The sequence below is a fragment of the Protopterus annectens genome, chromosome 7.part0 (genome assembly GCF_019279795.1).
Source record: "Protopterus annectens isolate FY-2018-M chromosome 7.part0, PAN1.0, whole genome shotgun sequence".
NCBI classification, from domain to species: Eukaryota; Metazoa; Chordata; order Ceratodontiformes; family Protopteridae; genus Protopterus; species Protopterus annectens.
Window position 1 is genome coordinate 1,118,337,542 of NC_056739.1, and position 26,107 is coordinate 1,118,363,648.

Below are 26,107 nucleotides of genomic sequence, written 5' to 3' on the forward strand. Positions count from 1 at the left end.
GTTACAGAGTTATACAAAATACAATTAAAATCTTCAATTATTAAATTACCTTTATCAGTGTTAGCAAAGTCTAAATATTTTAGCAATCCCTACTGCCATGCCAGGAAACTAGTATACGTTTACTAAAATCCAGATCCTATTATTGAATTTTGGTATGTCTAGAAATACAAGACCTTCTTTATCTTCATATTTGTGAATGATCTGAAGAGTAATATTTCCTTTTCCAAAAGATCATTACTCCCCTAGTCTTTGAATTGTAGGAAGAATGACCTAGTATTTGATGATCATTAGGAATCCATAAGTTGCTGTTACTTGTTTTAAAATGGGTTTCCTGAAGAAAGACCACCTGGGCTCTATACAATTTTAAATATCGTCACATTTGATCTTTTCTTTGGATTATTCAATCCACTGATGTTTAAAGACAGTAACATTAGTTCCATATGTGGTTATAGTTGAGATTTTAAAGTACTGTTAGTATTTATTCCCATTACCCAATATCTCTCTTAGAATTAAAATTATGTAGATATCAACAAGTATGTGTTCAAGCTAGTTCTCCTTACCATTAGATGTTTAATAATTACTAAATCAGGACTAAAAACAAACGCAATTCAAAAGGTATTGTATAAAACATATTAAACCTAAAAATAACAAATTTCCACATCAAACATGGAACGAACATTCCTAATCAATTAGATAAACATTGAATTATCACACTACCCTTCACACCTCATCTAACATCCAGCTGAGTTCTAAAAGATAATACTTAAAGTAGACTGCTTGATAACAATACTATGAGATGAAACATTGCAGATATATTCCTTTGTGTATTTTATGATATTAAAGTAACAGTATATCATTAAATTCTAATAAGACTACTAACTACATAATATAGACAGTGTCGCATCACACAAATTAATTTTATCATTGGAATATCATAACAATAAGTATTTGCACTTATATTTAAAAATAAATAGATCAGAAGCATTTCTTCTAAATATGTGAAAAAATATGTTCCTTAGATGTATTCACTGTTATACAATTCTGATTGTCAAAGAGAGTGCCACTATTACCAAACACTTCTTGAATAAATTAAACGTTTATACATTGCTACAAAAGCTAAACAATTCACTTCCAGCAACTAGATAACTACTAATGACATACTTTAGATTCTCAGGGGAAAAGATTCAAGTTCAATTTGGCAATATGCCTCCTTTATTCTTTACACATGAATACAAAATCATTGACATAGTTTGCATTAAGAAAATGCCTCTACATTATATTGTATTACACTTGCATTTGCCATGGAATTATTTCTACGTTGACTAATTCTATTACTACATCAAACATCTATTTCCCCTTTAAATATGCAAGGGTATGAACATATTGCCTACAGAACTATTATTTTATTTATAGATATTAACTTATGAAAGATAGATGTGTTATAAATAAATAATGATCAACATAAGTAACATGTAATAAAACAGTTTCTTCACGAGATCAGCACCGGAATTTGTATTAATATAAACACATGAAATATTTTACAGTGATATATAATTTTAAATAACATGGAATGAGCACAAAAATTAAGTTATGGGTCAGCATACAGCAGATAAAACGTATCCTATAGTTGCTTTATGTAGAATTGAGTATACAACTTATTATCTTTAGGAATCTATTTATATCATATAAAAGCACTGCAATTATGTATTAAATACAATAGTTGAGTTTGCAGTAAGACATTAAGCAAACACTGTATATTTCATGTTTTATTCCTTTTCCTTTCTCAGCTTTTTATATTCATTTAAATTTTACCAATAAAACATATTGTTAAGCATAAAGTACAGTTGTGTACACTTACCATAAATGTAGATGTTAGAGTGTATTCACTGTTGCAGTCATCACACTTGGGTCATCTGCCTGCAGGTAGCCCTAAGTCGGCCCGAATACCAGGGTCTTGGGATTTCTGCATCGGATGCTATCGCCTCTTCCATGACGTCAGGTCGTCAGGGGTATAAAACATGCAGTCAATGCCATTACATCAGTTTTTCTTGCCCCAGATGTCAGGAGCCCCCAAAATAGGAAGCAATTACATGGTGTGTAACACCTCCAATAAAAAGTAAATACCATTGCCATAAGATATGGCCAAAAAGAGGATAGGTAGAAAGTATAGAAAAAAATCAGGGAGCTGGAGGGAGGGTAACTGACTGCAACAGTGAATAACTCGAACAGCTACATTTATGGTAAGTGTACACAACTGTACTATGTTCTTCGTGATTCACTGTTGCAGTCATCACACTTGGGTTGATTCCCAAACCTGAAGGGTGGAGGCAGTCAAGAAGTATTAGGGCTGGCTAGCAGGCCTTGTAAGACTGCTGTGGCAAAGCCAGCTCTGGATTTAGAAAAGATAGGCAAGTGGTAATGCTTGGTGAAGGTGTGTACAGAACTCCAGGTTGCAGCTTCCAGGATGTCCCTGGTAGGGACTCCCCCTGAGAAATGCTGTAGAGGTTGCAGTAGCCCTAGAGGAATGAGTTCTGATCCCCTGTGGAGTAGGTTTTCCATGGTGTTTGTAGCAGAAATGGATGCAGTGTGCTATTCATTTGGAAATGGTCTGCTTTGAGATGGCCTTGCCCTCTGCCCCTGTAGAAAAGCCATCTAGCAGCTGGTCAGGTTTTCTGAAAGGTTTAGTTCTGTCAAGGTAGAACCCGAGCTGTCTGTGCATGTCCAAGGAATGCAAGATCCTTTCCCCTTTATTCTGAGGATTGGGGAAAAAGGCTGGTAAATGGATGGATTGGTTTAAAGCCATACTGGATAGCACCTTAGGCATAAATGATGGGTTAGTCCTGAGGGAAACCCTGTCAGCATGGAAAATAATGAAGGGTTCCACAGCCATTAGTGCCTGTAGCTCAGACACTCTTCTTGCTGAAGTGATGGCTAGAAGTAAGGCGGTTTTCCAAGAGAGGAATTTTAACTCTGCTGCAGCAGCAGACTCAAAAGGGGGAAGCATAAGCTTCTCTAATACAAAGTTAAGGTCCCAGGCAGGGGTGAGAGCTCTCCTCGGGGGCCTTAAATTGTTAGCTCCTCTCAGGAACTGTTTGATGAGATTGATGAGTGGGTGAGAAAAAAAGAGGAGGCTCAGTATTTTAATGAGCTGTGATGACAAAGGCATTAATCTTAATGGATAAGAAGGACAGACCTCTGTGGAGTAGCTCTACTAGGTAATCTAGAATTTGAGGTAAGGTGGGCACGGCTGTGTCCTTTCCTTGAGACTGGCTCCAAGAACAATATCTTTTCCACTTTTCAGAATAGGATTTCCTAGTACTAGCCCTTTTGACCTAAAGAAGGATGTCCAGTACCTGTTTGCTGAGGGTTACTTGTGGTGTATTCAGGGGATAAGCCAGGCTGCAAGGTTCAGAGTTTTCAGATGTGGATGCAAAATCTGTCCCTCCTGCTGGGACAGCAGGGAGAAGGGTCTGATGTAGATGCCAGGGTGGCACTGCTGTCAGGCTGCAGAGTGAGTACCAGTGCTGGCATGGCCAGTCTGAGGCAATAAGGATTGGCCTTTGTCTGTCCTGTTTGATCTTGAGTAGTACTTTTGAGAGGAGGGGCAGAGGGGGAAGGCATAAACTGAGAGGTTTTCCCATGTAAAGGATAGGGCGTCCATTTTCCACGCTTTGCTGTGAGGATTTCTGGTGCAAAATTTGCTCAATTGATGATTTTGGAGGGAGGCAAAGAGGTCCACTGATGGTGTCCCCCACCTGTGGATTAGAAGCTTGAATGAGTTGGATTCCAGTTTCCACTCGTGTGGGTCCAGTAGATTTCTGCTTAAGTCATCTGCCAGTAAATTTTGCTTGCCTGGCAGGAACTGAGCTTGCAGGTGCACTTAGTTGCTCAAGGCTGTGTTCCACAAGGCCACAGCTAACCTGCAGAGTGGGTAAGAATGAGTTCCCCCCTGCTTGTTTATGTACCACATAACTGTGGTGATGTCCGTCTATCAGGAGTTTTCCTAAAAGGATACGGTATTTGAAAGCTGTCAGAGCATTCAGTGCAGCTAACATTTCTTTTTGATTGATATGCAGGGGAATTTGTCCTGGGCTCCATTTGCCTTGAATGCCTTTGCCTGCCATGTGAGCCCCCCATGCATAGTCTGATGCATCTGTTGTCAGGGTTTGGGCTGTGAGAGGTTGAGTGAAAGGAAGTCCCTTGTTGTGGTTGCATGCCTCTGCCCAAAGGAACTCTGCCCTTAGACAAGGAATGATAGGAATCACCGTTTCCAGGTCCTGAGAATGTTGACACCAGAGACTTTTTAAGTACCACTGAAGTTTCCTCATATGCAGTCTTGCATATGGAATTAGTAGAATGCATGAAGCCATGAACCCTAGGGCTTGCAGTATTTTTCTTGCAGATAACTAGGTTTTGGTGGCCATTAGTTTGAAGTAGTTTGTCAAATAAACCCGTTTTTCTGGAGTGAGGAATGCCATCTGGGAAGGTGTGTTCAAGCTTGCTCCCAGGAATACAATCTTTTGGCTGGGCACCAGTTGTGATTTCTTTTTGCTGATGGTGTACCCCACAGAAGTTAGGAGTCTCTATAAATGCCAGGTGCTGAAGTAGCAATTCCTGACTGTCCGCCTGAATGAGGCAACCATCCAAGTGGCAAATTTGAATATTTCTCTGCCTGCAGTATGCAATGGCTGGAGCCAGGCACTTTTGTGAACAGCCTGGGTGCAGTAGATAAGCTAAAGAGAAGTGCAGAGAACTGATAGTGGATAGAGCCTGCCCTGACACCATACGTCTCAAGTGTACCACATTACGAGGAACATACCTCATCTGGGGTCTTAAAAAGTTCATGTTCCCCAAAGTTCCTCAATGTTCCACATTGAAAGACTCAGTCACACATTCAGTGTTAGGAATTTTTAAAAATGAAATCCATGGTAAATAGAAATGAATCATATCAATTCATTAAAAGATCTTCTTTATAAGTAAAACCTGCATATTTTAACCATCCTATGGCCTTCCTAGGTGAAGTTGTTAGAAAGCCATTAGTATGTGTTCCACATTTTGCCCATTTGTTCCACATTATGAGGGATAGTGTTCCTCATTTTGGAGATGAAAGGTTGAGAGCTATGCACACGTAGATATTTCCTGCAAGATTCCCTTATGGGGATGTACAGATAAGCTTCTTTTAAGTCTAGGGTGACTAGTCAGGCATCCTTGGCTAGCATAGGAAGAAGCTGCTGCAGTGTAAGCATTTTGAATTTTGGGACCACCAGGAAGGTGTTGAGAATTGACAGATCCAAGATAGTTCGCCAAGAGCCCTTTTTTCTGGGGACCAGGAACAGTCTGGAGTAGAAACCTTGTCCCCTTTGCTCTATTGGAAGAGGTTGAAAAGCCCGGATACTGAGAGGAGAAATACTTACTTTTGAGCCTCTACCCACTGGTTTGGAGGAAGGTCTGGCAACCTGCTTGGGGTTGGCAATGAGTGGAAGTACAGTCTGTATCCCTGGGATACAATGTTTAAGACAAATCGGTCCTAGGTAATGGTCATCCAGTTTTTTGCATGCAGGGCAAGTTTTCCTCCTAGGGGTGCAAGTACTTGGGCATGGCTGGGAAGGATGATAGACAAGTCATTGTGAACTTTTTCTATAAGAGGGTGGGCTTACCACTCCCTGTTTTTGAGGTGGGAGCACTCCATTCTTTAGATCTCTGCATACCCTGAGACTGTAGTCTTGGTGGTCTGTAGCCTCTGGGTTTGGACTGACAAGGCCTAAGAGGAGCTGGAAAGGACCGTTTTTTAGAAGGCCAATGCCTACTGAATTTGGGTGGCTGCACCTGTAAGAAATCTTTAACAGTTTGCATTGATTTAGCTTTTTCCTCCATCTTTTTAAGAACAACTTCTGCTTTTGTGCCAAACAAATGTTCCTGGTTTAATGGAGCATCTAGTAATTTTGCTTTAACATGGTCTGGCAAGATTTGTTCCTTCAGCCAAGCATGCCTTCTCAGTACAGACCCAGTGACAGCAGCCCTGCCTCTAAGGCATCAAAACCACACTGCAAAGTATGTTTACTAACTTGGCTTGCAGAATGCATTAACTCTTGTAAATCTTTATTTTCTGTACAATCTGGAAGCAACAACATTTTTTGTTCAATATGTTCCATAATACGCTGCACTTCAACATGTGAAAATGGCAATTCAAGGCCCTGATGGCAAGAGTTGCAGAGGTATATATCTTCTTACCCCATCTGTCAAAAGCTCTAGAATCCCTGTCCGAAGGGGTAGGGTTTTTGGCTGTAGTAGCCTTAATTCCTTTAGGTCCCTGGGAAATGGTCTCTGGATCAGCAGTAGGATTCTTAGAGAGAAATTTGTGAGAGTCAGGTACTCTTGTAGTACCGGTCAGGTTTTCTAGGAGCTGGTGGTAAAGTATCAGGAGTAAGACTGAATTCCATGAAGACATCATCTACAATATCCAGGACAGGGGGTATAGCTAGAGGTCTGTGCTGAGACAAGTCTAAAAATTCTCTGAGTCTCTCTTTGGACTGAGGGTATTCCTGGCATTCCCAGCAGAAATGCTCTCTTAAGGTATGCAAGGTTTCACCAAAAGAAAAGTCCTCTGGAGGGGAGGCAGAGGGTATGAAATCCTCTGCATCTGAATCCTCACAGGTAGATAAGGGAATGTCCTGGTAAATCAGAGGGATCAGAGTCATGGGACTGGTGGTCTGTAGAATCAGAAGGAAAATCAATTCTTTGTCTTTGAGGGGGAAGGCTGGCTTCCACTAATTAAAGTTATAAGGTCTTCAGCCATTCTAAGCATTTGTTTCTGTGGCATGGGAGCTAGAGCATGTGCTTTGCTCATTGGTTTTCTAGGCATAGTGCGAACTCTGGGCCTGAGAAACGAGGTAGTTTTATTTAAAAATGAAGTTGCCGGTTTAATAGGAACATCGGAATGTCGGAATATACCCTCAGAAGCCGGAGCCTGCACAGCATCTCCGGACACATCCAAGGTAGAGACATCCACAGGTTCCATAGTCGAAGAAGCATCTCGCGGCATGCCGGACTCTGAATGGGTCTCAGCAGAGGCCTGCAAATCTGTAGAAGCAGGTACCAGGGGCTGCGAAAGCACCTGATTACCAGCGGACTGGCGACTAGCTTAACAGAAGCATCATCAGCAGTTTTGGACCTATGCGGTCCGTCTCTGTCTTTATCCTTACTTTTTTTCAGAAGATCGGTAGTCGGATGGCTTATCGAAGCCATTTCGGAATACGGAGAACGAGCGCAAAAGAATTTAGCAACAAAGATTGCCCGATGACGAATAGTTCGGGCATTAAACAAGGCACAAAATCGACAGTGAGAAATGTTGTGGTCTGGGCCTACACAGGTGACGCAGTAAGAATGAAAATCTCTGTGAGGTATTTGCTTTCCACAGACAAGACAATTGTTAACTTTTTCTGACATCAGTTAGAGCAAGAAAAAAGGATCCCCAACGGGGTACTTAGCTTTAGAAGACTTCAGGTTTGAAACTCAAAAAATGAAAAATTTCAGGAAGCGGCCGACCGGCACTTGCGAACCGCTTCTGCTTCGGGCTCCCTCGCGGCAAGCACAGCTGATGTAATGGCATCAGCTGTATGTTTTATACCCCTGATGACCTGACGTCATGGAAGAGGCGACAGCATCTGACGCAGAAATCCCAAGACTCTGGTATTTGGGCCGACTGAGGGTTACTTGCAGTCAGATAACCAAAGTGTGATGACTGCAACAGTGAAACACGAAGAACATCTATAGTTCATATACTATTATGATTGCTGAGCTCACAAGACTAGAGGATAACAAACAAACAGCTGATCTGACAAATGGTGTGGTCAACTGTACTTAATTCTTAAAATCAAATTTTCATCTCTAAGAAAATATTTCTTGAGTTGTCAGTGAGATAAATGCATTGTTATATTTAAAGCTAGCTAGACTAAACTGCAGAATCAAGAATTAATTAAAAGGGACTATAGTTCATTTAGCATTGGTGAACATGAGCCTGTTTGATTTATGAGGGCAGTGATGATGCATTCCATACCTTTGCAGAGAAGACTAGTAAGGCTAAAGGAGTCTGTAGGTCATTAGGTCAGTAGTGGGGCCACCCTTATGAAGGGGCATCAGCATCACAGTGTGTCACTGTTCAGGAACATAGACTATAGAAAACATTTGGTTGAATAACAGAGGGCATCAGCAAAGGCCAGCTTGACACTGGTTGTATGCAAGTCAAGCCGATATGCTGTCAGTGAGCACTTTAAGGTATGGTCCTTGGAGACAATGATGTTTGGGTTGAGGATGATGGTTCAGGAAGAGAAATTAGCTTTTTATACTCTCATTGTGATGAGAGGTTCTGGGCTTACAAGGTACTTCACTAAGTAGTTTTTTCTTTCTGCTGTAATTTTTTTTTTTTTACTGAGCTCCAGGGATCACTGCCCACACAGTGTACAACTCAAGAAGTTTATGTAAAAAAAAATGGCTTTAAAAGTGGTTTGATTTATGCACAAGTAATATGGTAGTAAAGAGAAAAACAACATACATGAAAATGAAAATAGCTCTTAAGATAAACTCTACATAAACTTTAATGATAACAGTAGCTGTTGTCGTTCACACACATTCCCCATCCTGATTCACTGTAATTATCAGTATGGGGAAAACAAAAGAAAATATAAAGAATGGATCATTTTTGTGGGCAATGTGTACAGCTACCACTACCCACATATTTTAAAACCTTGACTTAGATCGATATATTTTAATGCTTTTTGGCCTCAAATTTGCCCCCAACATACTCAAGTATATATAGTACATTTAGCAGCAGAAGTATTTTACAGTTTTTAAGTGATATGACAATGTACTCAGAATGTAGAGTAAACATATTATTGAATAACAGCCAAAGACAGGTATGACAGGAAGGGAAGGGGCAAAATGGGGAAGGTATGAAACTGGGCCATACAAACGCAACTATGGTGGTCAGATTATGGGCCCACTGGTTAATTTTAATAGAATCTTCACTGCAGGTTTAAAATGGCACTAATTTTCTAAGCAAGGACACAAAGACAGCACAACAGAGAGATGAGGCAATACCTTTTAACTAGGCCAACAAAGTTTGAAGCTTGAGTAATTGTAAAACATAACTGGCCAAAGCACTTGCAGAACCAGCAAACAAAACGCCTCTTCAGGTCAGTGAACCAAAATGATTTATTTAACGCCATAAAACAATAACTTGCGTTTTCGTCCTTAGACTTCATCAGAATGAATAGTTAACCAAACTAGTAATCTCCTTAAATAACCCTCCCATCCCATTTACAAGACAATTTGGGAAGGGAGGGTTATTTAAGGAGATTACTAGTTACTGACAATAGAACTAATGGTATAGAACAGTATAACATGGTAGAGCAAAGGAAAGATCCAGTTACAGATTATCAGATAGATGTTAATGATATTGATGGAACCAATGTATTTGAAGACCCTTTAGAAGTAATACAAGAGGTGAGGAGGTCAGAAAGGATCAGGAATCGGAATGGACAACAATCATATGCAGAAGTGACTGGGAATTATGTGGGAAGACACAATGGGAGAGAATGGGACAGGAGATGAATGTTAGACCTTATACGTCTACCCCATGTAAAAGTGTTAGTTTACAACCACCACATGTATTACCCCTAGCAACTGCAAGAATAAGTGGTTTAGATGGTGAGCTTAGGTCAATGGAAGAACTAGGACAAGAATTTACTAATGATGCAATACAAAATAATGCCATTATACATAGCAGTAACAATTTTAATATATTCAATTACACTGATTTGGAAATTAATAACGAATATTTTAAACTTTTTACAAAGGGGTTCACCTTTGTTCCAGTAAGAGTACCTAGGATAGAAGAGTTAGTATTAGATATCATATACCAAGACCATTTGATAGATGAAAACAATGTATTAAAGAAAAATAGCATATACAACCCTCCTTTACAGCAGGATATACATAATTTTGAGGTGTGTACAATTAAAATGATTAGAGATGGATATAAGAAGAGACGAAAAATAGCAACCAATCTTTCTGAAGGAGAAAAGACTGTGGTAGAAAAGCTTGCTAATAATAAGAACATTCGGGTTATGAAACCTGACAGCGGGGGGGGGTGGTACTTATGGACAGTTGGGATTATACTGAGAGAATGCTTAAAATTCTTGATAATGACAATAGGTATCGTATTATTTCAATGAATGAATTGAATATTTTGTACAGAAAAATAGATCTTATACTGGAGGATAATTTGTTACAGGGACTAATAGATGGGGAATTATTTAACTTTCTTAGAGTCCCGAAGCCAGTTATACCTGAAATATTCGGTATTCCTAAAGTACATAAGGGTATAACAGACCCCCCAATGAGACCAATTGTTACATCTAGGGGTTCAAAAACCCAACCCCTTGGTATATAGGTTGATACTAAATTAAAGGGATTTTACAAGAATTATACACATATATTGATAGACTCTTGGGATTTCTTGAAGAAATTTAATACAATACCATTCCAAGAAGATTTTATATTTACAACAATAGATGTAAAAGACTTATTTTCAGTGATGGAGGGGTTGGTTTGGTTTGAGAAAATGATTGTTGAGTTTAACATGCTGAACCCGGAAGAATTTAGGCTAGTTCTTGAAAATATGGAATTAGTGTTAAAATATAATTTTATCTACTTTCAAGGAGATATCTATCATCAATTGGATGGAGTTGCCATGGGTTCAGCATGCGCACCTATTTATGCAAATATTATTATGTTATTCTGGGAGAATTCATATATTTTTGGGTCTAAATTTCAACAATATATAATTAAGTACTTTCGATTCCTGGATGATATTATTATTATATGGAATGGAGGTAAAGAACTAATTGAACAGTTTATGGAATATATTAATGGTACCACCCGGTTCTTGGAATTTACATACGAGTATAATAAGGATGAAATACATTATTTGGATGTAACTATCACTAAAGATTATAAGAAAGGTGGATATAAATCCCAAGTATTTAGAAAGAAATGTTTTTCAAATTCATATCTACATTACCAAAGTGACCATCCCCATTATACAAAAAGAAATATAGTTAAAGGGCAAATGATAAGAGCTTCTAGAATGACCACCGAATATTGTGATTTTATAGATGAATTGGAGCTTATTAAGGAGATGTTTAAAGAAAGAGGATATCCTTTAAATATGTTGGAAAAAATTAAAACAGAAACAATAAAGAAGCGTACTAGTAGATTTAAACCACTACTGGCAATTGGACAGAATGATCAGGGTTCATCACACCTCACCACCTATATTGACACAAGTAAGAAAAACGAGTATGACCTTATTAAGGATTATAGTAAAGGACCAAATAAACAAAATAATATATTAGGTAAAGAAATTCCTCGATTAATTTTAACCTACTATTCGGATATAGGGTGGTTAAAGAAGGGCATTAATGGTATTTGGAATATGTTTAAAATGATGCCCATGAGAATAAACATATTCCAGTGCCAGTTAAAATATACATTTAGGAGAAATAGAAATTTGAAGAATATTTTTGAGAAAAAGAAGGAACAAGAAAAAAGAGGGGCATCATTAAAGTTGGGTACATATAAATGTGGGAGATGTGCACAGTGCCCTGTAGAAAGGATATCAATATTCCTAGTATTAACTTCACAATCATAGGTCACACTTACACTAGTTGTTATACAAAGGGAGTGGTCTATTTAGCTTACTGTCAATCATGTTGGGGGTACTATATTGGTAAGACAGAAAGAAATTTGAAAACTCGTATATGCGAACATATTAGAGATATTAGTAAAAAGAATGAGAACAATGCACTGTACAGGCATTCAATTATATGTCAGGACATGGATATAAAATTTTGGGTATTGGAGGTAGTAAAACAAAAGGAAAGGAAAGGGGACTGGGAAACCCTTTTGGAATACCGAGAGATGATATGGCAGATGAGACTAGATTCTTGTGTATATCCTGGTATGAACGATCATATTTCGATAAAACCTGCCTTAAAAATGATAGCATCTAACTATGGTAGGAAATGGACATGATCCAGTATTACAATTCTCTGGATATTTTGGTTGCAGTTTCACCATTACCATATAGCTATAGTCTGAGGGGAAAGAGCAAAGTACATTGGAGTATATTTTAACATTACTGGTAAATACACCCTTTATCATTTTATATTAGCAATTTCTTTTCTCAAGAGAATTTTTTTGAGACTACATGGTTGTTATGGTATATACAATTATTAATTATATATTAAATTTAAATATATTTTTTATATATAATTATATAATTACTAGTTTTTCATATATATATTTATGGAGAAAACATAATACCAGCAAGTGGTTTTACATAACAGTTTTTTTATATAATATTCAGTATATCTTTATTTTATATATATATATATATATATATATATAGTAGACTTTATAGGTGAGTTAAACAAGACTGGATAGGCTTACATGTATATGTGTATATATATATTTTTTGTTCATAGGACAGTTGGTCCATTATTTAATTATACATATTAATTATACATTTTATGTGGTTTTCAACATTGATTTTTTGCCCACATTCAATATATTTATTGTTGTTTAAACAAAGATTTTTAAATTGGTTTTAACTGTATGTATTGAAATAGGTGTTTTATATAACTTAAGTATTTAATTAATTTTTAAATACAAATTATATTGATGGTTGTTTAAATGTTTATTAATTATTTATTCATAATATACATGCATTACAGTTTGTGAATTGTGGTTTCCATGTCATTTTTTTATCATGTATACACAGCAGTTAATATTATCTAGGAATGATTGAATTTTATAATATTATTAAGTAATCAAGTAATTATTGTATTAGATAGTGTGTATATATATATATAGTAGTTTAGGTGTTGATCTGTAGATTCTGAAGAAGTCTCACGATATGAGACGAAAGCGCGCTCAATCTTAATTCAACTTACTGTTACACTGGTTCTGTGTGCTGTGTTCTGTTTTGGCAAGATTAAAGTGCTTGGTGTTTGACTAATTGCATGGCCAGTTCGCTTTTTGGCATAGAGGAGGACAGCCTTTATTGAAACCTACAGCTTGATTTTTGTCCTTTTTGGTTTTATTTGTACAGGGTACGTGTACCCAGGTGCTGTGTGAGATTACTAGTTTGGTTAACTATTCATTCTGATGAAGTCTAAGGATGAAAACACAAGTTATTGTTTTGTGGCGTTAAATAAATCTTTTTGGTTCACTGACCTGAAGAGGCGTTTTGTTTGCTGGTTCTGCAAGTGCTTTGGTTTGTAGTGATTTTGGTACTGTTTCCAAGCACTTTTTCCTTCTCAGCTGTAAAACATAACTGGGGTACTTAACCTGGAGTTAATTTACTGATGTCAGATAAAGTTCTTTATTTCCCACTTATGCCTACACGCAGAAGTACATCATGAAACTAGCTGGCCTCTCCTGCAAGACCAGGAGTACGAAGGAAGCAGTTTGGTCACAGTTAAGCAGGCAGAAAAAAAAAAAAAAAAAAAACACTTGGAAGGAAAAAGGATACAATGGAAGGGTGCAATGCTAGGAGAGCCAGACATATCCAAGCTGGCCACAGTATCAGTGCAGTTATGTTGACAAGTTCTGTTCAACAGGACAAGATTAGATTTGCATGTCTCAGCAAACTAGATCTATAACAGCTTGCCATGGAGGGTATTCCACCTTACTGCACAAAAAGGTCTCACAGGGAAATAAGGCAAGGCCAAGTTTGATGATGAGCATCATCCCCACACCTGGTTTGGGCAAGATTGCCTTTTTCTTTAACATGTGTGGCATTCTGGATCACTATATGCCTGACTCCGCCATCTCAGATCAGCCTTCAAAGGGTGATTCTGCTGGGAACAAACTTCCAGATAATACAACACAAAGTCACGAGCCCAGAAGGGCTATTAATTTATGCCATTTGTTTAACTGCTTGAAGCACAAAGTAAAGCTTAAGACTTGACAGAAGAAAAATACATTAAAATGCGGTGAAGACAGCAGATAATTAAATAATACAATTTTGTTCAATCTGTAGCACTTACCAATGAGAGTTGCCAACGAACAGTGTGGCACTGTTGGCGTGAACCTTATAATAACAAGGTAATCCTCATCTGTCAGTTCCTGAACTTCCACACAGCTTTCAGACACAACATCCAATTCTTCCAGGGTATTTGGTTTCTCTGGATCACGGATATTACGGATTATATCTTAAAGGAGACAGACCACAGGAAAAAAAAAAAAAAAAAAGAGCGCTTCACCATTCAAGTTTAAACCAGCAACAGTTGAGTATTACTTAAACAGTGACAGAAAAAACATTTTGAAATTGTTAAAAGACTACTATCTTATCTGCCCACTCCCCTATGCATTAAAAAAACACTAAGCTCACCAACATTCTCCTACTTCTATTAACTAAAGCTTCCTTACTTTGGGTGGCTGCATTCCTGAACTCACCAAATGCTTCTCACCCACCACATCTCCAGAAAAAACAGCTTCAAGCATCAGCTTACAACCGTCTCTCTCTCTCTCCATCAAGTGTCCACAAGTAGCTATAAAGAGAGGTGTAAGTTAGGCAGAATACAAGTATGACAAAGACATTTTTTCAGAGACCAGACAGCTTAGTGGTTAAGGTCTTCACTTCCCATGCACAAGGCTCGATCCTGACATCCGACTAATGACCGTTTGGAGTTTGCATGTTCTCCCTGTGTCTCCATGGGGTATCTCCCATGTTCGAAAAACATGCTGAGTGTTTCCATTTCAAACTCACCAATGAATGGAGCTGTGGGCAGCAGCACAAACTCTACATGGTGCCTATAGGGTGAAGAGTTGTACAGACCAACCACTTTGGGCATCTACTGTGGTGCACAGTATCCTCAAGATAGGAGAATATGGATCACAGACTGCACACCATGGCAGGGCTAGCCACTTGGTGTAAAATATGGCTCTAGGTGATTCGGTTATGTTGACTAATGCCGCCAAAAATGGGCATGGATAGTTACCGGTTTTAAGTGGGTTGAGGACCCAGCCTACTCTGACCCACGCCAGGGAACCTTGCTAATGGGTGGGAGGGGTATATGTGCTCCTATTGGCCAGTGTGTGTGCCCGCCAAAAGCCCAGCAGCCCTGGGTCAATAAGCTACTGGCTGGCTGGTGTCTAGATGCCCAGCCTGGGTTACCTGGGATAGCTCTGTTGAGCGAAAGCTGGACGTAAAACCAACTAACCTGCCAAACATACTGAGAATTGCTACACTTAATGTAGGTTCACTGACAGGACACAGCTTGAAGTGGATGACATGATGATATGGAGGAGGCTGGACATCCTATGTATCCAAGAGATGAGATGGAAGGGCAGTGCAGCAAAGCCACTTGGCTTGGGATCCAGAGTCTACTAGTCAGATGGATGGCACGCTAGAAACTGTGTAGGAATTGTGGTGAGAGAGAGACTTCAGAAGGCAGTAAGGGATATCATCAGAATTAATGACAGATTCATGGCAGTCAGACTCCACTGTAATGATAGGGCAATATTCATAATCTCAGCCTATGCCCCACAGCAAGGTTATGATACTGAGGAAAAAAAAGTGCATTCAGACAGCAGTTGCAGGACCTACTAGTTAAAGCAGGAAAACATGAATTGGTGTTGATAATGGGTCACTTGAATGCACATATCGGGACAGACAGAACAGAATATGAGGACTGCCTGGATCCACATGGGTGGGGCAACAGGAATAAAGAAGGAAAAGCCACTCAAGACTTCTGTCATGGCTTGATAGTAGCCAACACACGGTTCAGAAAGAGACAGTCATAAGAAGACATACAACAGTAGTCAACATGCAACTCGGGTAGACGCCCTCCTAGTAAGCAAATGGCACTGGGGTAGAATCCAGGATTGCAAAGTCATCCCCAGTGAAACAGTCGGCCCACAGCATAAACCACTAGTTGTCACAATCAGCTGCAAGCAGTGGTCAGAGAAGGCTCGAAGGTCAACAGAGACCAGGCTGAAGATCTGGAACTTGACTGGAGAGAAAGTACAACAGTTCAAGCCAGGAATTACTCAGGGCTCTAGCACCCCAAGAAGAGGAGGAAATAGATGGAGTTGAAGAAGAATGGCAGCGCCTAAAAACAGTATGTGTTAGGACTACAGAAAAGATATGTGGCCGAGCCAGGTATAGAAATAAGGTACATAAGGAAAGCTGGTGGTGGAATGCAGAAGTCCAGAAAGTCATCAAAAGAAAGAGTGCAGGAAGAAATGGGAGATAGAAAAGACTGACCAGGCTAGGAACGACTACTGGTTGGCTAACAAAGATGCTAAGAAAGAAGTTGCAATATCAAAGAATAGGGCATCAGAGGCAATGTACCAGCTTCTGGAAAGTGACTCAGTAAGGGGCACAAAGAAACTATCAGGTTGCAAGACAAAGACAGAAAGATAAAGATGGTCAGACACCCTTCATAAGGGATGCCAGCTACAACCTGCTCACCAGTCCAAATGATATCAAAGGCAGATGGAAGGAGTATTTCCAGCAGCTTCTGAATGAAGAAAACTCCACAAAAGCTGTACTGCCCCAGAGAACAGCCTATGATGGAGAGAAGAAGAGGAGCCCGCCCTAGAAGTAAGAATAGCACTAAGGAAGATGAAGTCAGGGAAAGCAGCTCGCTCAGAGGAGGTCACAGCAGATATGATAAAGATGCTGGGTGAGATAGGAGAGAAATGGCTCCTGAGGGTACTAATAACAGTGTGGAGAGAAAGGCGTATCCCAGATGACTGGAGAATAAGCATATTCGTGCTAGTGTATAAGAACAAAGGGGACATCCACAACGGTGGGCAGTACAGAGGCATCAAACTCCTATCACATTGCATGAAATTTCTGGAGAGGGTAATTGATAAACAGATACACAGAGTAGTAGAATGTAAGATGGGAGATGAGCAGTTTGGATTCAGATCAGGATGCAGCACAACTGACCCGATGTTTGCATTGAGACAGATACTTGAGAAGAAGCTAGAGATGAGGAGAGAGAATCCAACTGAGCATTCCTAGACTTGGAGAAAGCATATGACAAGGTCCCAAGAAAGCTGATCTGGGCAGTACTGCGGTGGTTTGAAGTCACAGAAACATTGGTAGAATTAGTGCAGGCTATGTACAAGAACCCAGTGATTCAAGTACAAACAGTGTCCGGCCTCACAAAGGGGTTCTCATTGGGAGTCTGTGTGTATCAGGGTACATCTCCGAGGCCACTGCTGCTCATACTGGTGATGGATAACATCAGCAAACAGGTTGGAAGAGACGGATCAACAAGGTTGCTGTATGCAGACAATGATGCAGTATAGGCAAGACTGAGCTAGAACTTCAGCAAAGGATTGAAGAATGGAATGCAAATCTGAAGGCACATGGGATGAAACTAAGCACAGATAAGATAACGGTAATGGCAAGAAATATGGGAAATCAGAAGAAGCTGAGAATAGAGATAGAAAAGATAGTCAAATAGGTAAACAGCTTCAAGTATCTGGGAGGGGTAGCTGAGGAGAAGGGTAGTCTGAATGAAGAGGTCAAAGCTAGAATCAGAGGGGCTGCAGCCAACTGGCACAGAGTGTCAGGTTTAGTCTATAACAGAAGAATGCCAAAGAAGCTGAAAAGTAAGATGTACAAGACAGTGGTGTGACCAGTGGTACAGAAACCTGGGTAGTAATGGTAGAACAGTTGAAGAAGCTACAGGTGATGGAAATTAAGTGCCTGAGAAAGGTGGTAGGATGCACACTGTGGGACAGAAGAAGAAATTAGGACATAAGAGCAGAAGCCAAAGTAGCTCCAATTGCAGAAAAGATCAAAGAGAACAGATTATAGTGGTTTGGGCATGTGTAGAAAAGCAGAACACAATCTGGTGAGGAAGATTTGGGACAGACAGGAGGAAGGTAAGAGGACATCCAGCAAAGAAGTGGATGGATTGTGTGAAAGAAGATCTCCGACAGTCAGGCATGAGTGTTGAAGAAGGCAAGAGTGTGGCACTGAATCGAGAGAGTTGGCGACAGTTGACACGATATCCCAACCCCATGCAAAAAAGGGGAGCTGATGATGAAAGATGTCTGACAGCACTCCATGTTGATGGATTATGGAATGCTTACAAATGTACAAAATATGCAATACATTAATAAATTACACGTGTCACTATGAAACCGTGGCAAACCTCCTTCACAACTGAGCCATCATAAAGGGCAATTTATTTTCTCAGGGTTAAAAATCCAAAGGGGGATATTCCAGGGTGAATGTCACCAATGCTGTTTTGCCTTACCCTTAACACATTAAGGCACTTGCCTAACAGATGAAGCTATGGCTACAGCTTTCAGAAACAATCTAGCCAAATGACTTCTCACATAGCTTTTGTGGGAAATTTAAAAATAAAATGATCAGAAAAACAAATAAAAGCACAGTTACAAATGTTTAAAACTTTTTCAGAATATACAAGAATGGCATTTGGTATGAATATGTAAAAGCAACATTTATAGCAGAAAAAAATTACAGCATCAAGAAAATGTTGACCTGAGAGAATAAGTAAGCAATAATGCCCTCCAAAGTGTGTGTTACTGTGCAAATAATGCCTACCCAGGGGTGTTTTGATGCCAGACGGCAAAGACAGAAGGCCTCTACACCCTGGAAAGGCATAGTTAGCAAAATAACACACCCTGGAGGACAATATAGCACTTATCTGTACAATAACACAAACCCTGGAGGGAATTATTATTTATTAACATTTGTTAAGTGGGAAAGTCCACTAGGTCAGAGACCAATTTTCAGTGGAAGCCCGGGGAGAAAAGCTCCACAAGCATTACAGAGAATGACAAATGCTTAAATACAATTTAAAGTCTAACAGATATAGCAGGCAGTGAACATATTACAATATACATTTCTTGGGATTATATTAAACTAAACTAGAAAAATCCTTACAATAGGGTGTAAAGTTTCATCAACAGAAATAGAATGGACCAAGAAACAAATACTTTCTCAGGATACCATAATTCTTACCAGTGATAGCAGGAAATACAGTAGATTAAAAGTGAAGACTGGGTTTTGCAAAGTTTTCTCATGTTAGTATTTGGTGCAAAGTACTGTTTAAGGCGGTTTGCTCCTGAGGCATGTGCATAAAGGATTGTTTAATGTGTTTTTAGAGCTACTTTAAAAATTTTTGGGTGGTCAATTTGTGTTATTTCAAATGGAAGGTTATTCCAAAGTCTGGCTACGGTATGGGAGAACAAACATTGTCCAACTCTTTTATTGGGTTTAGTTACAGCAAGCATCAGATTACAGGAAGATCTTAGTGTTCTTGTGGGACTATGTTTGTAGGACTGAGTTGAGGGCAGGGCAGTCATTAGCTTTAGAAATTAGTTTGTGGGATAAGGTCAGTTGGGTGTATTGTAGATGATGGGAAAACTCTAGCCGTTTTAGCTCAGTGACAGCATGGCAGTGATGAGAATGGTGTGATTCTTCGGAGGCGAATTCGCCTATTTTATTGCAACAGGATAGTAATTTATTACTAATCATTGTGTGCAGATTAGTAAAAACTGCACTACCATATAGAAGGGAGGTGATGAGTAGGGTATTGGCCAGTTTTATTTTGGTAAATTTATCCAGGTACAGCTTGTGGCAATACAGTTTGCCTAGTTTGAAGTGAGTTTTCTTTATTGCAGTTAGGATGTGTGGTTCATATGAGAGTTTATCTACTGTTATACCTAGTATCTTGGCTGTTTTCACTAGTTCCATTTCTGTGCAGCCTTTAGCAAGGAATTTGAAATCAATGTCAGGTGATTTTGTAGAGAAAAGTAAAAGTTTAGCTTTTTGGGGGTTGAGCATATAAAGGCCTGTTGTGTAGCTGTGTGAAGGTCAAAGAAATTGCTGGAGGTGGATATCAGTGTTGAATCATCGGCATACTGGATGTGATTCTGGATTAGGGGGGCTTTGTGCAGGTCACTGATGAAAATGTTGAATAGAAGTGGACCTAAAATGGATCCTTGTGGTACTCCTATATCGTTAGGTTGGTAATAGGATTGTGCACTTAATCATCTTACTGATTGCTCCCTGTTCTATAGGTAAGAGGTAAACCAGTTGAGAGATTTGGGGGATCATCCTAGTGTTTATAGTTTGCTTACTAGCTTAGTGTGTGACATTGGGTCAAAAGTCTTGGATAGGTCTAGTAAGATTACAGAGGTAGGACATCCTGCATCCATTGTTGACAATGTCAGTGAAAGATAGTAGGGCAGTAATAGTGCTATGCCCTGACCGGAAACCATGTTGGGTAGGGGATAGAATAGCATTACATGAGAGGTGCTGAAGTAGTTGTGAGTGAACACATTTTTCCAAGATTTCTGATACTGGGAAGAGTATAGAGATATGGCGGCAGTTAGTAAAATCATGGGAGTTACCCCCTTTGTGTATAGGTGCAATGATGGATTTTTTCCACAGGGGAGAGAGAGAGGCAGAGAGAGAGAGAAATTTATGAGAATGGTAACTGGATATGCTATTGCGCTGGCTGATAGTTCCAGATATTCGGGGGAAGATTATCTGCAGACAGTGAAGCAAGGTTTGAGTTGTTTAGATCAGAGAGGTGGGTATAGGTTGGATAGTGAAGGAGTTGGCTGGTAGTGTACTAGAGTAAGTTGAAGGGGAAGGGCTGTGTTTTGTAGGTGCTGGACAGAACGTGTTTGGCCTGTATGGGCACTCTGAGCAGCTTTTTGATGGTAGAGATGAAATGGGTATTAAAATCTTGGGAAATTTCTTGTGGGGGGGTTCTGGTGCAGGGGATGGGTTTTGGATAGTACCAGGGTTAAGTAGAGAGGAGACAGACTTACAAATTTTTGGGGGATTATAAGAGGTAGATTATTTTTCTGCTAATCTACCTATCTTGCATCACTATTTTTTTTTTTTTGATTTGTTACGGAGTTGTTTGTAATAGAGTTCATTTTGTTTAGTTCGGTCTCTTAGCCATATTTTCCATGCTTTGTTTCTAAGAAAGATAGATAGTTTGTTTTGACCGGGGCATGGTTAGTTTTGGTTCATTTTGTATGCATTGGAGCTAGGTTATTGAGAGTATTTAAAAAGAGTTTGTTGAAATAGTCAATGGTTCATCTAAGGGGAGTAGTTTTAATGGGTTCCAGTTTGGGGATTTTGGGATACTTATAAACTTATTTTGGTCAAAGTGGGCAAAATTCCTGGAGGTTCTACATGAATGCGTTTTGATTGCTTGAGGGCGAGTCCTATAGGTATATGCTGGAAGGTGGTCACTTAATGTATTTGTTAGGTTGCCAGAGTTTTAGTTTTGGGGATGGGTTATAATGGGTTATAAGTATCCAATCTACGGTTGATTCAGAGTCTGTTGATAGACCATAAGTAGGAGTACTGATGAGTTGGGTAAAACTGTGAAGGTTTATGCTGTTGGTTGAAGAGGGGGTATCTAAGTTTAACCAATTAATATTGGTATCTCCTAGAATTATAGCTTCATGCAGTATATTCTGATTTATCCAAGATAAAAAGTCTTCGAGTTTGTGGATAGTATGGCCTGAGGGAATATAAATTACTGCTATGCATATTTGTTTGTTCCTATTTATGTGAAAGGATGCAAGCAGGAGCACAAGGTTATTGAATGTGTGGATGGGTTTTGTATAGGTTGTTATATGTAGTGAGTTTTGATAGATTAATGCTACACCACCACCCTTTTTATGAAGTCGGTCTCAACGAATTATATTATATCCCAGCGGGAGAATTTCAGTGTCAGCAATGTGCAGTTTTAGCCATGTTTCTGTTACTCCAATAATATTTGGGGTGTGAGTAGTTAACCAGTCATGGAATTCAGTAGTTTTATTGCAAATGCTGCAAGTATTTATTGTTAATAGGTGAAGTGCGTGTTGAGATGTGTGATTATCTAGCCTAGTAGTGGATGGGTTGGTGTGGTGAAATATTTGGTCAGCTTGGATCATGGTGAAAATATGAGTGTTGATTGGTCCTGGATTTGGATGGATATCCCCACATTGTATTAATGTATGCAGTAGATAAAATTTGGTACGAGTCTGTTACTTATGTGGGATGGGTTTGTAATGTAGTGCTAAATTTGGGGGTAGGTGGTAGTAGTTGTAATCAGTCTGAGGTAATGGTATTAACTGCTAGTAAAGGGGGAGAGATGTTTGAGTAACTAAGCTTGTTTAGTTTTATAGGAAGAGTGTGTGTGTGTGTGCAGAAAGTGAAAAGTGGGGGTAAATAGTTGCATGTATGTATGTGTTTTTTATTAGTAGGATTAGAGTTAAAATATGGATAATCCAGGGAATGATACTAAGTAAATGGTGATATGAGTGGATAAGAGGGTCCATAATGATAGCCAAGTTATGTGGGTGTAGTTGATAGGATGGGTCTTTTAGTTTGCTGAAGGTGGAATGGATGGAGTTGATTGAATGATGGAGAAAAAGGGTGGGGTTGAGGATAGAGAGAAAGCTAATGAGAATGGGGGTGGTTGGGAATGGGGGGAGGGTAGGGGAGTGGAGTGAGCCCGTGCGTAGCGAGGGTGAGCAGAGAGGGATGAGCTGACACAAAAAACCTGTGGGAGATAAAAATCTGTAGAAGATCCTAAACACAGGTCAATACATACAGTCATAGAGCAGCTAAAAATAATAGGAGTCAAAGCTCCAAACGATAGGTACGATGTATGTACATAAGGTTAACAGTGAAGCTATCCTGAAGGCTTGTAATATAAAGCCCAGCTTTATTTGAACTGCCAAGAACTAAACCATCAAGTTAGCAACACAAAAGCTGCTAAGGTTGCTGAGACAAAGTTACTTCGGAAGTTTAGAAGGAACAGGCAACTAAAGGAAATGTCTAGGGCTATCTAATACATTAGCACAAAAAGGGGGGGGATTCAACCTGAGAATGGTGATAGTGTGAGTGCCACTAATGTTTGTATACAGAGACAATATAGTGAAAGAGAAAAAATGTTATTTAATTTAGGGTAAAACATACAAAGCATTATAGGGCTTAAGAAGTCTCAGGAATGTGTTCTTTACTTCAGGTGCCGAAAGTAGACCTTTCAGTACTGCTTCACTAAGTCTTAAAATGTCACACAAAACAGAGCGTACTTGTTGAAAACTTGTAGATGCCTGATGGGAATCTTCCCATCTAATTTCCAACATTCTCATATAGGAAATGGACATGTGGTAATGGTCCTACAGGGCATAAATAAGGCTGAATATTAACACAGACTTCTCTCATATTGCTGCTCCTCCAGCCTGCAAATAGTCTTAATGCACAGAGCTAAATTATGAGCATGTTCAACACTTTTCATGGACCTTTGTCCAGATTTTTGATGATTCCAGGTTGAGAGGTACAACAGCCAAGGTAGCAATTTTTAACCTAGTTGGAAACCTCGGTAGTAATGAAGTGCCTTGAGAGACTTGTCAAGGACCTTATAACATCCAGTCTCCCTGCATCCTTAGATCCACTCCAGTTTGCATATTAACCAAATCGCTCCACAGAAGAGGCTCTCTCAATGGCGCTTCAACTATCCATGGCCCACCAATAGCAATGTGCAGTAACCACACGTGCAGGGTAATCGGAGTCCACTGAAATGTTGCAAAGAGAAAAACTGGAAAATGCGACCACAAAAACTACCCAAACAGACGAAGACATTATTGTACTTACTTGCACAATAACACACTCTGGAAGGCATTATTGAGCTTACTTGCACAATAACACACCCTGGAGGGCATTATTGTGCTTACTTGAACAATAACACACACCCTGGAGGGCATTATTGTGGTTAGAGAATGGGCTGTTAAATTGTTTTATATTTGCTTTTTTTTTTTTTTTAATTTCTCTCCCTATATACATATATATATATATATATATATATATATATACATATATATATCTACACATAGCTATATACACACACATACATGTATATTTTTTTAATCATTTTAATGTAAAATATTTCCTCTGCCTAACGTTTCAAACTTACTGCAGTGTATGCTGGCAAACCATTGGGGGTTGAAGTCACTAAATAATGAGTTACATTTGCGTTTCAGGCTTTCATAGCTCTCAACTGATCAGGGACAAATCCAGAAGTAATCAAAAACACAATATTAGTACTATTAATCGGAGTCACTGACAGAATAACAGACTATGAATTAATATACATTTTTTGACTTAAATATTTATTGATCATTCTTTAAGTGTAACTCACCATCTTTTCCCCAAAAGTCCCCAGTTTTAGGTGTGATTAAGGAAGGCAGAGTTAAAATTGGAGTCAAAAGCAGGTGAGAGGTATGGACTTCACATTCATCATAGAATATATTTTAACATAAATTATATTATAGCAACTTTCTAATTTTATAAGAGCAATTATTTAAAATCTGTCTCTATTTTTAAGCCTTTGCTCCCCACTATAATAGGCTTTATCCAAATTACTTGAGTTAAGAGGTATGCATTCCCTAAGAGTTGCATCCACTGCTCGATCAATTGATCTCTCACACTCACTTCTGCTTTCATGCACACAGACAGAGAGACAGAGACACACACACAGACAGAGAGACACACACACAGACAGAGAGACACACACACAGACAGAGAGACACACACACAGACAGAGACACACACACAGACAGAGACACACACACAGACAGAGACACACACACAGACAGAGACACACACACAGAGACACAGACAGTGAGAGACAGAGAGACACAGACAGTGAGAGACAGAGAGACACAGACAGTGAGAGACAGAGAGACACAGACAGTGAGAGACACAGAGACAGACAGAGAGACACACAGAGACACACAGACAGAGACACACACAGACAGAGACACACACAGACAGAGACACACACAGAGACACACAGAGACACACACAGACAGAGACACACACAGAGAGACACACACAGAGAGACACACACAGAGAGACACACACACACACACAGACACAGAGAGACACAGAGAGACACACACAGAGACACACACACACACACAGAGACACAGAGAGACACACACACACAGACAGACACACAGACAGAGAGACACAGAGAGACACACACAAAGAGAGACACAGAGGCACGCACACAAAGACAGACACAGAGAGAGACACGGAGACACAGAGACAGAGAGATACACAGACAGACACACAGACAGACACACAGACAGCTATTTTTTTTTAACTATAGTTTTAATTTTTCACTTGCTAAACAGCAAAAGTGCTGCCAAGTTGGTGTAAAATAATGGCTCGATCAGTCTCGCTTTTACTTTCATGCATGCACTTATACACACACACACACACACACACTAGCACCATTACAGTCCGAGTTCCATTGCAGCTTAATATGCTGCTGCGAAGAGACAGCCTTGTTTATCAGTGGGCATTACCTGTACATTAATACCCTGCTGGAGAATGCTCATTCTTCAGAGTGGTTATGTTCAGGTCACCCATTCTCTAATGTGCTATAAAAGAATGATATGATATACATTTGGAAACATGAAGCAATACAAAAAGCAAATGAAAACAAAGCTTAGTGAGAAATATTTTAGAAGACCGAAACTAATACGGATAACTGCCTTGCCATCTAGAAATAAAATCTGAGCTATAAATAAGCCACCTCTTCATTTTCTAACTTACAATTATGTCAGGACTGATTGGTCCCAAAATTGTTGGATCAGTTGGACAAGAAAACTATTTTATGCCTATCAAAAATATATAAAAATAGTGCATGTCAGTATTCTATATCCTTTACTGTGAAGGAGGTATCTGCCTGCTTAAAATTAACTATATGTATAAGTTGGTGAGCATGGGACTGTACGCATATTTGCACACATTATAGATCCAAATATACTAAGAGCTCTAAACCATGGAAAAAAAAATCTAGTACGACATCTTTGATCAGATTAGCAGAAGCATTTCAGAAAGAAACCATCATGTGCTGATCAAGATTTGATGCATGAATTGTTAAAAAGAAGTTAATTTAAATCAAAAGATGACAGGTTAATAAAGGCAGCTTCAGACAAAGGTATACATAAATGCTGGTTT

The 26,107-nt window shown here is 39.3% G+C and overlaps 1 protein-coding gene across 1 annotated transcript in view; it reads right to left on the minus strand.

The window, feature by feature from the left end:
- CIAO2A (cytosolic iron-sulfur assembly component 2A) overlaps positions 1–26,107 on the minus strand; it is a 203,088-nt gene that overhangs the window by 80,812 nt on the left and 96,169 nt on the right. The window contains exon 2 of the mRNA XM_044077698.1: positions 14,112–14,276. Within this exon, the coding sequence (XP_043933633.1) occupies positions 14,112–14,276 (165 nt within the window). The remainder of the gene's footprint in view (positions 1–14,111; positions 14,277–26,107) is intronic.